Source organism: Solea solea, chromosome 6 (assembly GCF_958295425.1).
Source record: "Solea solea chromosome 6, fSolSol10.1, whole genome shotgun sequence".
NCBI classification, from domain to species: domain Eukaryota; kingdom Metazoa; phylum Chordata; class Actinopteri; order Pleuronectiformes; family Soleidae; genus Solea; species Solea solea.
This window is the reverse complement of record NC_081139.1, coordinates 23,490,875-23,503,493: the sequence shown is the minus strand read 5'-3', so window position 1 is coordinate 23,503,493 and position 12,619 is coordinate 23,490,875. Positions and strand designations below refer to the sequence as shown.

General features: G+C 41.7%; 1 protein-coding gene across 2 annotated transcripts in view; it reads left to right on the top strand.

Annotated features, from left to right (window-relative positions):
* cdh4 (cadherin 4, type 1, R-cadherin (retinal)) overlaps nt 1-12,619 on the top strand; it is a 246,755-nt gene that overhangs the window by 196,730 nt on the left and 37,406 nt on the right. For both annotated transcript variants that reach the window (XM_058632772.1, XM_058632770.1), the window contains exon 8: nt 5,419-5,591. In XM_058632772.1, coding sequence (XP_058488755.1) covers nt 5,419-5,591 — 173 coding nt within the window. The remainder of the gene's footprint in view (nt 1-5,418; nt 5,592-12,619) is intronic.

Below are 12,619 nucleotides of genomic sequence, written 5' to 3'. Positions count from 1 at the left end.
CATCAGCGGAGAGAATAAAAAAAGGAATCTCTTACAGAATCAGACTCAAAAATGTGCGGCCATCTGCCTCGACTGGACAGTTACACAGCAATTATTTACATTCCATCGCTAATGCCAACATTATGCTTAAATGACATTTGAATTCAGAGTTGAATGTTTGTCAGATTGCAACCATTTGTATTCCTCCAGGCGCTTGTTTGGACACTGTAGGTCTGGATTAATGTCCTCCCTGTTTTCCATATTCAAGCCAGGTGATTATATGGATCAGATATAATTTAGTCTGCCAAGTTTTGCAATATGTTGATTGATCTCTGTCGATTTAAGGTGTTACCTCTGACTGTTGAATGCGTAGTTCATATTTAAATCATTGTGTATTTGCCACTAATCCCTATAATATAAAGCATTCACTTGTCTGAATGCCACCCAAAGGGGAAATACACGTGTAAAAACCATAGTCGTATCACATATTGTATCTACAGAACCAGATATGAAAGGTTCTCTGAAGCACTACGCCACCTTCTCATCTACCACTGTGTGAAAGCCATCAAAGATGGGACACCAACTGGGAACCACCCTTATCGCCATCCCCAGATGTTACACAGGCAGAGATGTGATCAAACTCACAGTCAGCCCCCGCTCAGCACCAAATGAATCTGCGACTAATAGAATCGCATTTGCATGGCCAATCAAACCTGACAAAATAGTACCTGACAAAACGAGCGAGCTGATTCCTTTCAGGTCTGGTTAATGAGAAATAAATGAGGGTTCAGTGTTAAAGTAGGAGGCTGATCCTCCTGACACCTGCTAAACCAGTTAGATTTGGTTCGCCGACGAACAATACGCCACGAAATGGGGGAGCAAAACTCATGAAAGAGTGCCTTTTTCCAGTAAGGTCACTAAAGTGATCTAAGGCTCTTCAAGCCTGTGACATGAGACTGTCCTTGCTCCGTGTTAAGTGGCCTCAGATAAAGATTTGTCGACATGATGTGACTCCTTCAGAAAGCTCTTGTGTTCAAAAGCTGCCACGTGCTGAGCATGTCTGCCCTCTGATGTTCAGTCCTTCTCCTTTGCTGCCTTCCCTCCCCCTCATCCCCAAATCTGACTGCAACTTGTTCCCTTTTATGGACCGTCTTTCTCAACAAAAAAATATCTCTGAAATGAGAGAGCGAGATCAAAACCAATAGCTGAGTGCCTTTTCTTACAGTCGATTTGTCCTGGGCGCTGCATCGCTCTCTCCTTTCTCTCTCCTGAACAGTGCTAATAGTTGCAGAAAGATGTAAGAGCCTCACTCTACCTTGGTGGTTTTAATTAAGGATTTATGGAGGAGGGAAGAAATTGAGTGATGTAAGAAGGTGGAGGTGGATAAACACATTTTACACAGAATGTTGGACCTTTTTATTTTTTTGTTGTTGTTTTGTGGCAGTTGTTGTCCATAATGTTGCATTGCTACATCCTATGTGGTACACTTTGTAAGACTTGGTAGAATTAGTGACTTCTAATGGTGAGATTGCAGAGTGCAGCAAATGCCAGCATCCCACTCTCTCTGTTGTTTGGCTCAAATTGGTCGTCTCATTGATGTAAGCCCCTTAGCTTAAGTATATTAAAAGGCTTATTCTATAGCTACAAAAAAACAAATGTAAGTGATTATACACTTATACAGACGTACAAACCGGGTAGTGCATCTGTCAATAAGCCCGCCTAATTGTTACAAACGGAACGTTTAATCCTAATTGTTGTTTAAGCCTCACCACCGCTTGTTGACAAGTTTTACAAGTCGTAGCCTGTCACCCTTAATCTGTTTGTGACTGGCAGTTCCTAGGTATAAAATATTCATACAACGCTTTGGGAGACCTGCCACTGTCTTACCCAATGTGTCTCATGCACCTTTTTCTTGCTGGGAATTTGAGTCTGGGACAACTCAAGTCACCTCAATCAATCAGAGGCCAGGACGGGGTGACGGCGGCTGAGCCCCAAACAGGAACACGACAGCAGTTCATCAGGGAGAAGAAGAATGAGAGGGAAAGTAGAGAAATACGCAGACAAAACACACGACAGAGATCAGACAGCAGTGCTCTGTGGTCCATCTATAGGCATGAAACCAAATTAGTTATACTTCCCATGTCTGTGGCTCCCATTGTTGGTCACTCATGTAGTGTGAACTCACAGTTAAGTGAAGGAACGTTGTTTAGCATGAAATTGGCCTATTCTATATAGTGCTTTTCTAGTCTTGTTGACCACTTTAAGTACAGCACACTTTGGTGTTTGCAATTGACTCATTCACACCCATCATACAGCTCATCTATATGCAGCTCTTTTTCTATCACACATCTATCATACCCATTCCCACGCCGCCTGCACAGCCACCAGAAGTCACTTGAGGTATCTTGCCCTGGGATTGATATCCATTGCCCCCTGCTCTTTGTAGTGGACCCACAACTACACTACACAACAATAAATATCATATCTGGATTCTTTGTCCCAAAATGTACTTTTTGATGACCTGTTTCATGTATGTATTATGAAGTTTCTGGTTACTGGTTACTAAAGTTTTTAGTAAACCAATTTTTCAATTAGCTCAATATATGGCGGAATAAAAAGGCATCAATTGTCGGCCATCGGCTGCCGTGATTTGTAAAAATGAGCATCGGCCATAGAAAAACAGATATTGCACTGTTTTTACCATGACTTTTTTATGATTTTTACTGCTATTGCCCTTTTGCTAATTTCTGTACAATATTCTGATCAATATAATGTGCTGGGTAATTGGGTTTTGAAAGGTAGTATAAAAACATGAGCAACGTGTAAAATGCAGAGCAGTCGCCCTGACTAACGGTAAGCAGATCTGCAGGCATGGCTATCGGGCAATAACAGGGATAAAGGTTCCATTAAGCTTCCTGTGCATTTGAGCTGTCCTATTTTCTGGCCTACAGTGAATGGTTTTGAAAGGCTTGAAAGGTGTGACTTTGTCCCTCTGTCCTCAGAGAGCAATGGTGTCCATTATTAGGTTTTGTGTGAACACGGTCTCCTTTTCTCTGCTTCCAAAAGGTTTCAACCTTTTCTCACACCTACTTCCGACTCCTTCTCTCTCTCTCTCTCTCTCTGTCTACTGTACCATGGCTACTCTTTCCCTCTTCAAGGCAACTTCATTCTGCTCTCCACTGATAAAGGTTATTATCCTCTAATACCATCCATCCCTTGCCCTCTCACGCCCTGATTTACCATTGCACCTTTGCTTTTAGCTGTCGTCATAAACCATCTCACTTCTTTGTCTTTATATTTATTTTCTCTGATGCAATTTCCTCCTCGGCTTCCTGTCTTTGCATCTGTGTTTTGCTCTGTTGAGCTCCATCATCCCCTTTATTTCAAACCTCTCTAATTGGAAGGCTATGTAGGGATGTTACTTCTGGTTGACTAATGTTTAGCCAGCAGATAGACCTCACCAGTGATCTCAGGTCACGTGAGTAGGACGGCCAACCCGCTTGAATTTTCAGCTCCAGCAATTTAGGCGGAAAAGCAATTAGGATTTAGAATTAGCGTTCAAATTAAAGAGGAATTAAACAGGCTCAGAGATGAACCCTTTCAGGCATGGCCATCCCGCTTTGAATAAAAAAAAAAAGCACACCATCATCACATTACTGAAGCCTCTTTATTGAAATTAAAGGCCAAAATCACATCTTGTTCCTCACACCACAGGACTGGGAAGCTTGTTCACACCGTTTATTGTCATTGTCCTTGGTGAAAGAGCAGCACTTGTTTTTTTATTCTTCCTGTCTTCCCCCGGAATCTTTTCTTGCTGGATAAAGTGACAAATCCTGCTTTGGAACTTAATGAAGTTTGAAATAGAAATCCAAGGCTCCAATTATCCTGTCTATGCAGGCTGTCACAGGAGTCATGGTGCCATCTAGACCCAATTATGGGAATGGAGACACCTGTAAGTGTGCAAGCCCACAGGGGATCACCAAACGGCCGTGGATTTAGTAGCTACCCTGCTTCACTGGAGACTTTTTGTTTTGCAAAAAAAGATGATGTATGTATGATTTTTAGTAATAATAAGAACACCACTGGTTTGGCACCTTTTCAGAATGGCACCCACCGTTATGCACACAGAGGTTAAAAGAGCACCTATGCTCTAGTTTGACACTTTACAGCCCACAATCAGAAACAAGGCATCTATACTGAGGTATTAGGGCTCAACAAATATGTAATTGTACAGACCGTTCTTTGCCTGCTGCAACTTAGAATCCAAAAGAAGTGTTTTTAAAAGTTATAATTTCGGATTATTTTAGATTTAGATTATTTTATAATTACCACTCTCTTCATTTCTCCACTTCTGTTTCTTACCCTTCAGTTCCTATGACCTCATCTCACTCTCACAATGTCATCTCATCCATGCGTGTTCATGCTTCAACTGTCTGTTTTCTCCTGCTGTCCTACTCCTGTGAGCTGACAGTCCCGGCAGCGGCAGCAGCCTGTAAATGGCTGCCTGATGGAAAGTGACATTTTCACAGAAGCCCGCGAGAGAGGGGCGAGGCGAGGTGATCTCTCCTCTTTCCAGCACAAAGTGCTCCTAATTGCCCGATCGCGTTTGCGAGGCCCTAGCAGACAAACTCGTGCAAATCAATAATTCTGCTAGGGGAAGATGTAGGGGACACGGGAGCCTGTCACCCTGATCTGTGTTGCGAGGACACAAACAAGCACATGCATACAGATGCACACACGTGCGTGTAAGTAATCCCACGGCCATGCATACACTCCCTCCAACCTCACCTCCTCGGCGCTGTCTGCCTTAAATGGCAGTGTTTATCTCTGATTCAAAGACAAATAGGGTGAGAGCATGGGAGAGCATTAGGGGCAGCCACGGCGCTGTTGAAGGCTGAAATAATGGATGGTGGAAATGGCAGAAGACCCAGTGCTGCTCATTACTAAATGGACTCTGCAGAGATGGAAACTTTGGCCCACTTGCTTGGCTCTCCACAGAGAACAAAACAGCAGGACTTAGAATAGGGGCTAATTTAACAGATTTTGTCTGTTTTTTTGTGCCCTGCTCTATAATGGCTCTCATTCTGAGAGTTGTTTTTGCAAAGAACAGAGGACGTCACAGCAATTTGTAAAGTCTGATTGACTTCTTTGTTGTTTAAAAATGGGTTTGTTGTCTTCTGTGTTTGCTCACTTCTCTTTGAAATGTTTGTACAAATTTACATAAACGGGGTTGTAAGAAACCTTCACTTTGCTCTCTCTCTCTCTATATATATATATATATATATATATATATATATTTTTTTTTTTTGTGCAAAAGCACGTAGTATTTTGATGAATGTCACCTTCTTGTTTTTCTTTGTTCCTTTTTTTTTTTTTTAGATGATTCTGTCCCGCTCTGACTCTTCCAAACTAACTAACTAACTAACTTTCTCTCCACAGGCTCGTCCGTGATGCAGGTGACAGCCACTGACTCGGACGACTCCACCACAGCAAACGGAATGGTGCGCTACCGCATCCTCTCACAGACGCCCCACAGCCCCATCCCCAACATGTTCACCATCAACAGTGAGACTGGACACATAGTGACCGTGGCAGCCGGACTGGACAGAGAGGTCAGTGTCAGTTGTATGTGTGCACCTCGTAATTCCCCTCCCTTCTGTAACAACTTCAACCCCAGCCAAGGTTCAATAGTGTTGGAGATCTTATGTTTTTGCTGGTCAGTTCAGTTCAGTTCAGTTCAATTCAATTCAATTTCTTTATTGTCATTGTAAAAAACAATGTGACGTTCAGCATCTCTTCACGTAATGTTTGTCTGTTTGTCAGCTGCATAACTCAAAAGGTTAAAGCTGCAGTATGTAACTTTTACATATAAAAATGGTTTGCATTTAAACCATCGTCAAATGAGTTGACTCAGTGCTGTTTAAGCTTATCAGATCCACACGACTCTCTGTTTGTTTGTTTGTTTGTTTCACAGTGTAGCAGGGGTTTTGTTGTCGTGTGTGTGGAGACACAGAGTGATACGTTTTACATCGCTAGTAGATAGCAACAAATTCACATGAGTGAGGTGAAATACAACCCCGGTTATCTGATACATATAAGAAGATACGTAGCATGTGCACCTGTCTGTCTGTGCTCTTGTAACGACAGTAGCAGTGTTTTGGTGACAGAAGTCACTCACTGGAGCTTTACGAATGGATTTTTATGAACGGTTTTCCACATACAACATAACTATAGACTATATACTATTTATTTGTTAATAACTATGATATAAACGGTAACTGATGTATAAAGTTACATTTTTGATGTGTTGCGTGGCTAGAGATGGTCAGAAGGTGATTATCTGAGTCACTGTTGCATTTCTTTCCTATCAAACCATTCTCTTTTGACCTCTAGAATCAATAAGGCATTTTTGCAAAGTGAACTGGCAGTACTTTGTCTTTTTAAGACCATTCTATGTAAACCTGAGAGATAGTTGTGCATGAAAATCCCAAAAGATCACCTCTTTGATCACCTTTCAAAAATACGCAGACCAGCCCAATCATGCCACATTCAGAGTTACTTTCCACTCCATTGTGATGCTCAGTCTGAACTTCAGCAGTTTGCCTTGACCATGTCTACATTTCTAAAATGCGTTGAGTTACTGCCATTTCATTGGCTGATTAGATATTTGAATTGAAAACAGTTGAATGGGAGATAAAAAAATTAATGGCCTTGGTGGAGCTTTGTTCATAGAGGTTTACTTCTTTTCTTCTAATAATAATTTCCGTCTGACTGTACACAGAGAGGTGTAATGTTGCCCTCTACAGTTCAAAATTCAGTTCAATAAGTTCTTCATCAAAGTTCATTATCAGAGTTTTTCTAAAGTTCTCATCTCCCCAGTCTCATCCTCTTTTTGTCCTTCATTGCAGTGACAGAAAACTTTGATTTAGTTTTGGTTATAGACTTATTAATGCCATAAATGCCATTTAGTTTTTGTCATATTTTAGTCATCTGAGATGTTTTTACTTTTAGTCTAGTTAGTGCGTGTGATTTACCGAACCTTTGCATGAATTTCTGGATGACTCGTCTCCAAATGTCATTTCAGGTTTGTGAGTTTTGAGGCTCTGCATGGTTTACAAAGGGTTTCGTTTTCATTAACATCGTACGTGAAATTCGACCAGGTCATCGCTTCTCTTTCTTCCTAACGCCGTCATTTCTGCCGCTTTCCTCGTGCGTCGTTGACGTCCGAGTAGATCAACCTAACCTTGGTATTATTATTCTTCTCTTCTGATTGGTTCCCCTCCCAGTTTGTCCCGCCCTAAAGTCTGTCTAGTTGTTATTTGCTGACGAAAGTGTCAGTAGATTTAGCCATAGCTTTTGTCATACGAACCTTATTTTTATTTACTTTGAACGAAATATACACTGCTTCATCGCAGTTCAAGGTTATTCAGTGTAACTCAGAGTTTTCCACCCTACTGCTTTCTGGTCTCCTCTCTTGGCATGTTTCTGCTAGTTTTATTATATTTTTGGAGGGAACTTTTTAAAACAGAATATAATAATTGAGATGATTTGAGGACGGACAGCCAAACCCAAACCCGGGGCACTGCAGATACCAGGCTATTTCCCTCTGTTTCTGTTCTTTGTGAAAAGCTAAGAATGCTGAGTTATTGCAAGGTTTTTTATCACCAAGGTGCACATACTGTCTCTTGTTTTTTGGTTGTTTTTTTTCTTGATTTGACTTTATTCTGGTAGCTAGCTACAGACTTGCTCCCCCACCACTCAACAACATTGTAGACAACAAAACAGCCATTCCAGTCAGTCATTTATTATTTCACAGAGCCTCTCTGCAGGGATAACAACGCTGCAACACATCTACTCGCCCACACACAGCCAAGTGGTGCTTCACACCAGCTTGTGTCTCCGACGGTCAAAAGAATTTTGAATCAGTCAAATGCAGGTTAGCTGTAATGCTGGTGAGTGACTGCAGTGAGGTGTTTAAAGCTATATCCAGTGTGTTCAGCTTGGCCAAAAATGAACTTCACTTTTCAAAAAGGTACAATAATTCAAAAAACAGATTGCTGTGATCCAGTAATGTTAAAGGGATAGTTCAGGTTTTTTGAAGTGTGGTTGTACTTATTTTCACTTCTATTTCACAGATTTGAATTGACTCATTCTGTGCAGCACTTTGGTCATTCGTGTTGAGTTGCTCTGAGTGGAAAGCGGCACAAACTTCAGTTTCCAGGTAGAGCATGACGTCTATGGGTGATTAAAAGCAACAAACAAATTCTTAAGAGCAGTTAGTCTTCAGTTAAGTGGTTAAAATCTATTTTTCCTTGTGTACCTGCTGGCAGCCTTGTTGTTGGTGAGAGCTGGAGTCCATATCTCAGGTTCTGTCTGACAAGTCTGTGCTGGCAATGTGTCATGCTTCAAACGTCATCATCAGTGCTCTACAACAAAGTATATGCCTTTCCATGCATTTATTATTTTTCTGAATATACAAAGCTATGAAACAATACGTTATCCCTGGATATTGCTAACCCTTAAAACCACCCACAAACCCTTAAAAAGTAGTTTTCTCATTGTATAGCAAAATAGTAAAAAAGTAACATGCTTTTTTCAGCACATACTGTAGAGCAGATCAGATATAATGGCCAGCATCATCTCTTCTGATGAAGTTCTGAGAACTTGTTCTCTTTTGTCTCATCCACCGCTGGTGTGTGCGTCTGTTGCTCACTGTGGTTGTTTCACCAGCCCACACGCCGCCACCAACACTGACCACACACACTGTCCCTGCTCCATCTTCCATCTTATTCTACTAATGATGCATGGTTGGCTTTTGTTTATCCCAAAACGGATCAGATGACTGTGGGTCTCAGTGTTTCAAGTTCTTCATCGTGCTGCTTCTTCCTCTCCCTCTCTCCTATACAGTGCACATGCACCCACACCAACACACACACACACACACACACACCCTTACCTCCCTGTGGTATAAGATAAAAAAAAATACAACTGGCAAAATCAGGGAAACGTTTGAGTTCATATGCTGTCATTATGAGGATAATCCTCATCCTCATAACTTAGTTGGCTGATTTTAGTGCCCTCATAAAAGCGCCAATGAATGTGTCTCATAATGTTTATATTCTGAGGAGTCCCGCTGGTCCCAGTCGGCACTAAACCTGGCCAGGCAACACTTTGGAAATTAAAACAGGGTCTGACTAAGAGCAAGGCAAGCGCATTTGAAAAATAATTACAGTTAAAATCTCAAGAACAAAACCAGGTTTTGATAACAGAAGAATACAATACATCAGTGCTTGTTGCTTATCCAAATTTTATAGAGAGCTGGCATGGCATAGTAGCCTGATACATTTGTGTGACATTATAAATGAGTCTAGTGAACACGGGCCAACTCCGTGTCCCTGTTTCCAGCTTGGCCCAGGCAGCAGCAGTAGCAGCTGATGTGTGTGAGGGAAAGCTCATTAATCTGGACACATCAAGCCAGGCTCAGTCCCACCTGCCTCTGATCCTCCCACTAAAACTGGGACACACCTGGGAGTTAACCCACCTGCTGTCAAGGTCGTCATAAACATAGAAACACGCTCACACACATGGGCGCGTGTTCTCATGCACACATTTCAATGCAGTTGTTTAGACTCAGTGGAGCTCAAAGAAGAAGCAGCGAGTGCAACAACTCTAATCTCAGGAGATGCACTCAGCCCTTACAGAAACACACACACACACATACAGTATATTATTATATAAATCTTAAAGATACTGTCTACCTCGCTTACATACATTGACACATTCATACCAAGCGGTAGAGGGCGACACAGTACAGTGCATAATGTAATTATTTGCATTTCAATTGTGAAAAGTTGTGAAAGCTACCAAAATAACCAATCTTTATCATCCCACTTCTATGGAGGTCCCTTGTACGGTGGTCCAGCCCCTAAAGGGTGGAGCTAGACACACTGCAGTGTGGGGATTGGTTGAGAAAGCGTTGTCACTTCCAGAACAACAGAAATGGAATGGGAAAAAACACAGAATGCAACATTTTAAAATATACTTTGCCTTATGACTGGGAGAGGATTCAAGGCCTTTGGTATTTCTCCTTTTTCTTGAATTTATTCTTTATTGGCTGAGTTGTATGATCTAGCTCAGGGTTTACCCTTCCAAACCATACCATACCATGCCTATAGCTGAACTGTGCTGTACTGCCCAGTGGAAGTGCAGCTCTGGTTATATATTCTGAAGTGCCAAGTCATTGTACTAATTTCAAGACCTCATCATTTATACCAAGCGTATTAAAGATTCTTGTTTTTCACTTATATAAATGTTATCCATTCATTTTCTGAATGGATAACATAAAATGAATTGGAGAAAAATGGGCATTCATTCATATTTGTGCACATTGAAGGTGGAATATAAACAGAAGGCGCTATCTGTTTACATTTGGAAGTAAATTTGGTCAGAATAATCAGAATAATACATTTTCACATGCTATGCCTAATGTAAAGACACTGAATAATTGCCTTTACATCTCCAGCTGTATGTTCCCCGACGCCTCTCCCACATCTATTTATCTCACGCCTGTGCTAATCCACTTCCACTGTGTTGCTGTCTAATTGGAATATTCATGTGCTAATTAGGGGGTGAAGCAGGTTCTCTCATGTTGAGGAGACCTGGGGGCACATGGAGGTTAGCCTGGTATCACTTACCTCTGACTCCACTGAATACCAATTATTCTCTGTCACGCTCCACCCACAAACCCTCTCCTCCTTTGACCTCGCCTGCTTCCAAATTCTGCCTCCCTCCAGCTGTCAAGCTGATCCAAGTCATTTGCCTGTTTGTTTGATTCTACTACATCATGACATGTTTGTGTGTGTGTGTGTGTGTATGGATTATGTTATGATGTTTTTCAGCCATTCTGCATTGAAAGGAACATGAACATAAGAATTAGCTTTGCAGGAGGTAAACATGTTATGGTTAGAGTTTAGACTTCCCAGCCACTTTATTACACATGAGGTACACATGACACCTAATAAAGTGGCACCTGATGTGTCCTATTGTTTGCAGAGATGACTACACCCTTCCCATACTTAATCTCGAATGAGATTGGTGTTAGTCAGGCTAGGCCTTCTGCATACCTTGGTTGTAACAAGTGGTTACTCGAGTTACTGTTGCCACTTCCTGTTTAGGCCTGCATTAATTTACAGTTATCACAATATGATATGATTCCATGAGTCCATCGCATCCTCATTTTTCTACATAAATGCACATGGCTCATTTTTTTGTCACTTGGTATAAATATGACTAACAAGGCAGAGGTGCCACTCAATTGATATTTTCTGTTTTTTAACACCATTCACTGGATGGTTGTGCTTAAAAAATCCCAGTAGATGAGCAGTTTCTGAAACACTCAGACCAGCCTGTCTGGCACCAACAACTATGCTACATTCCAAGTCACTAAAACTACCCTTTCTTACCCATTCTGATGCCCATTTTGAACTAGAGCAGGTCATCTCGTCGCCATGTCTGCAAACATAAATGGACTGAGTTGCTGCCATGCGATAGATTGGCTGTCAGGTCAACGTGGTTTTGTGCTCGGTTATTTGTGTGGTTGGTGTCTGTTGTACAGAAAAATAGATCTGGCTGCTGTGGGAAATTTCTAATGAAGTACAACAGTGATGCAGCAGGTAGCAGAGCGGGAGATGTCAGTGTGCCACAGCTGCCTTGGATGTTCCCCCTCTGTGCCCTCCCTCCATGGCACCAGCTCCACTGGCAGGCAAAGCTGTTGTCTTTCATTACCCCAGGCTGTCTCAATCTCCCATAGGCCCTGGGTCGGAACGATCTGCTGTGGCACAGCGTGGTGTGGGCTGGCACCCGGCTGTCCAACGGGGTGATGCCAGCTTCATGTTGGACTGTCTCATCCTCGATTAGGACATCGTCTGGACTGCCTCAAGGACATGAATGCCCACAGCCTGGCTCTATTAGGTTCTCCAGAGTCTTACTGGGGATGCAGGCTGAGAGAAAGCATCCGAAATGGGCCCAGGGCTTTAATGCGTCTGAGAAGCTGAGTTATGTTAACCGGCTGCCTTCCACTCAAGCTCCAGGAGCCAGACATTGGCCCTTTGAGAATTGTGAGCGGGTTGCTGAATGAAGACTCTTGGTGCATGTAGAACTTCATTCAGTCAAGAAATAACAAGTCAACTCAATAGCCACATAATGATGTGCACCCAGCTTAGACTTGGGCAATACAGTATATCAATATTGTATCTATATCGTGGCATTGGACAAGATATCATCTTGTATATTATTGTACTATCATCTAGATTTTGGATATCATCTTATCATGATAACGTATCTGTGATGACTTTTATTTATTATATTGAATAAATTAATGGAATACAGAAAATACAACTTGAATATTATACAGTTGAATAAAAAAATACATGACATCGACAACATTTTGTGCAGTTTCGCGATCTAGCCTAAATATTTGAGATATTATGGATAAGCCAAATCACCCAGCCCTACAGAAATATTTATATCATGATATACGTGGCTATGGATGATGTAAAAAAAAGTATATTGTGCCCTAACCCAGCTGGTATTGTAGATTTTGTTTGACTTCAGAAAAGGCTCAGTTGTTAGACGTTCACGG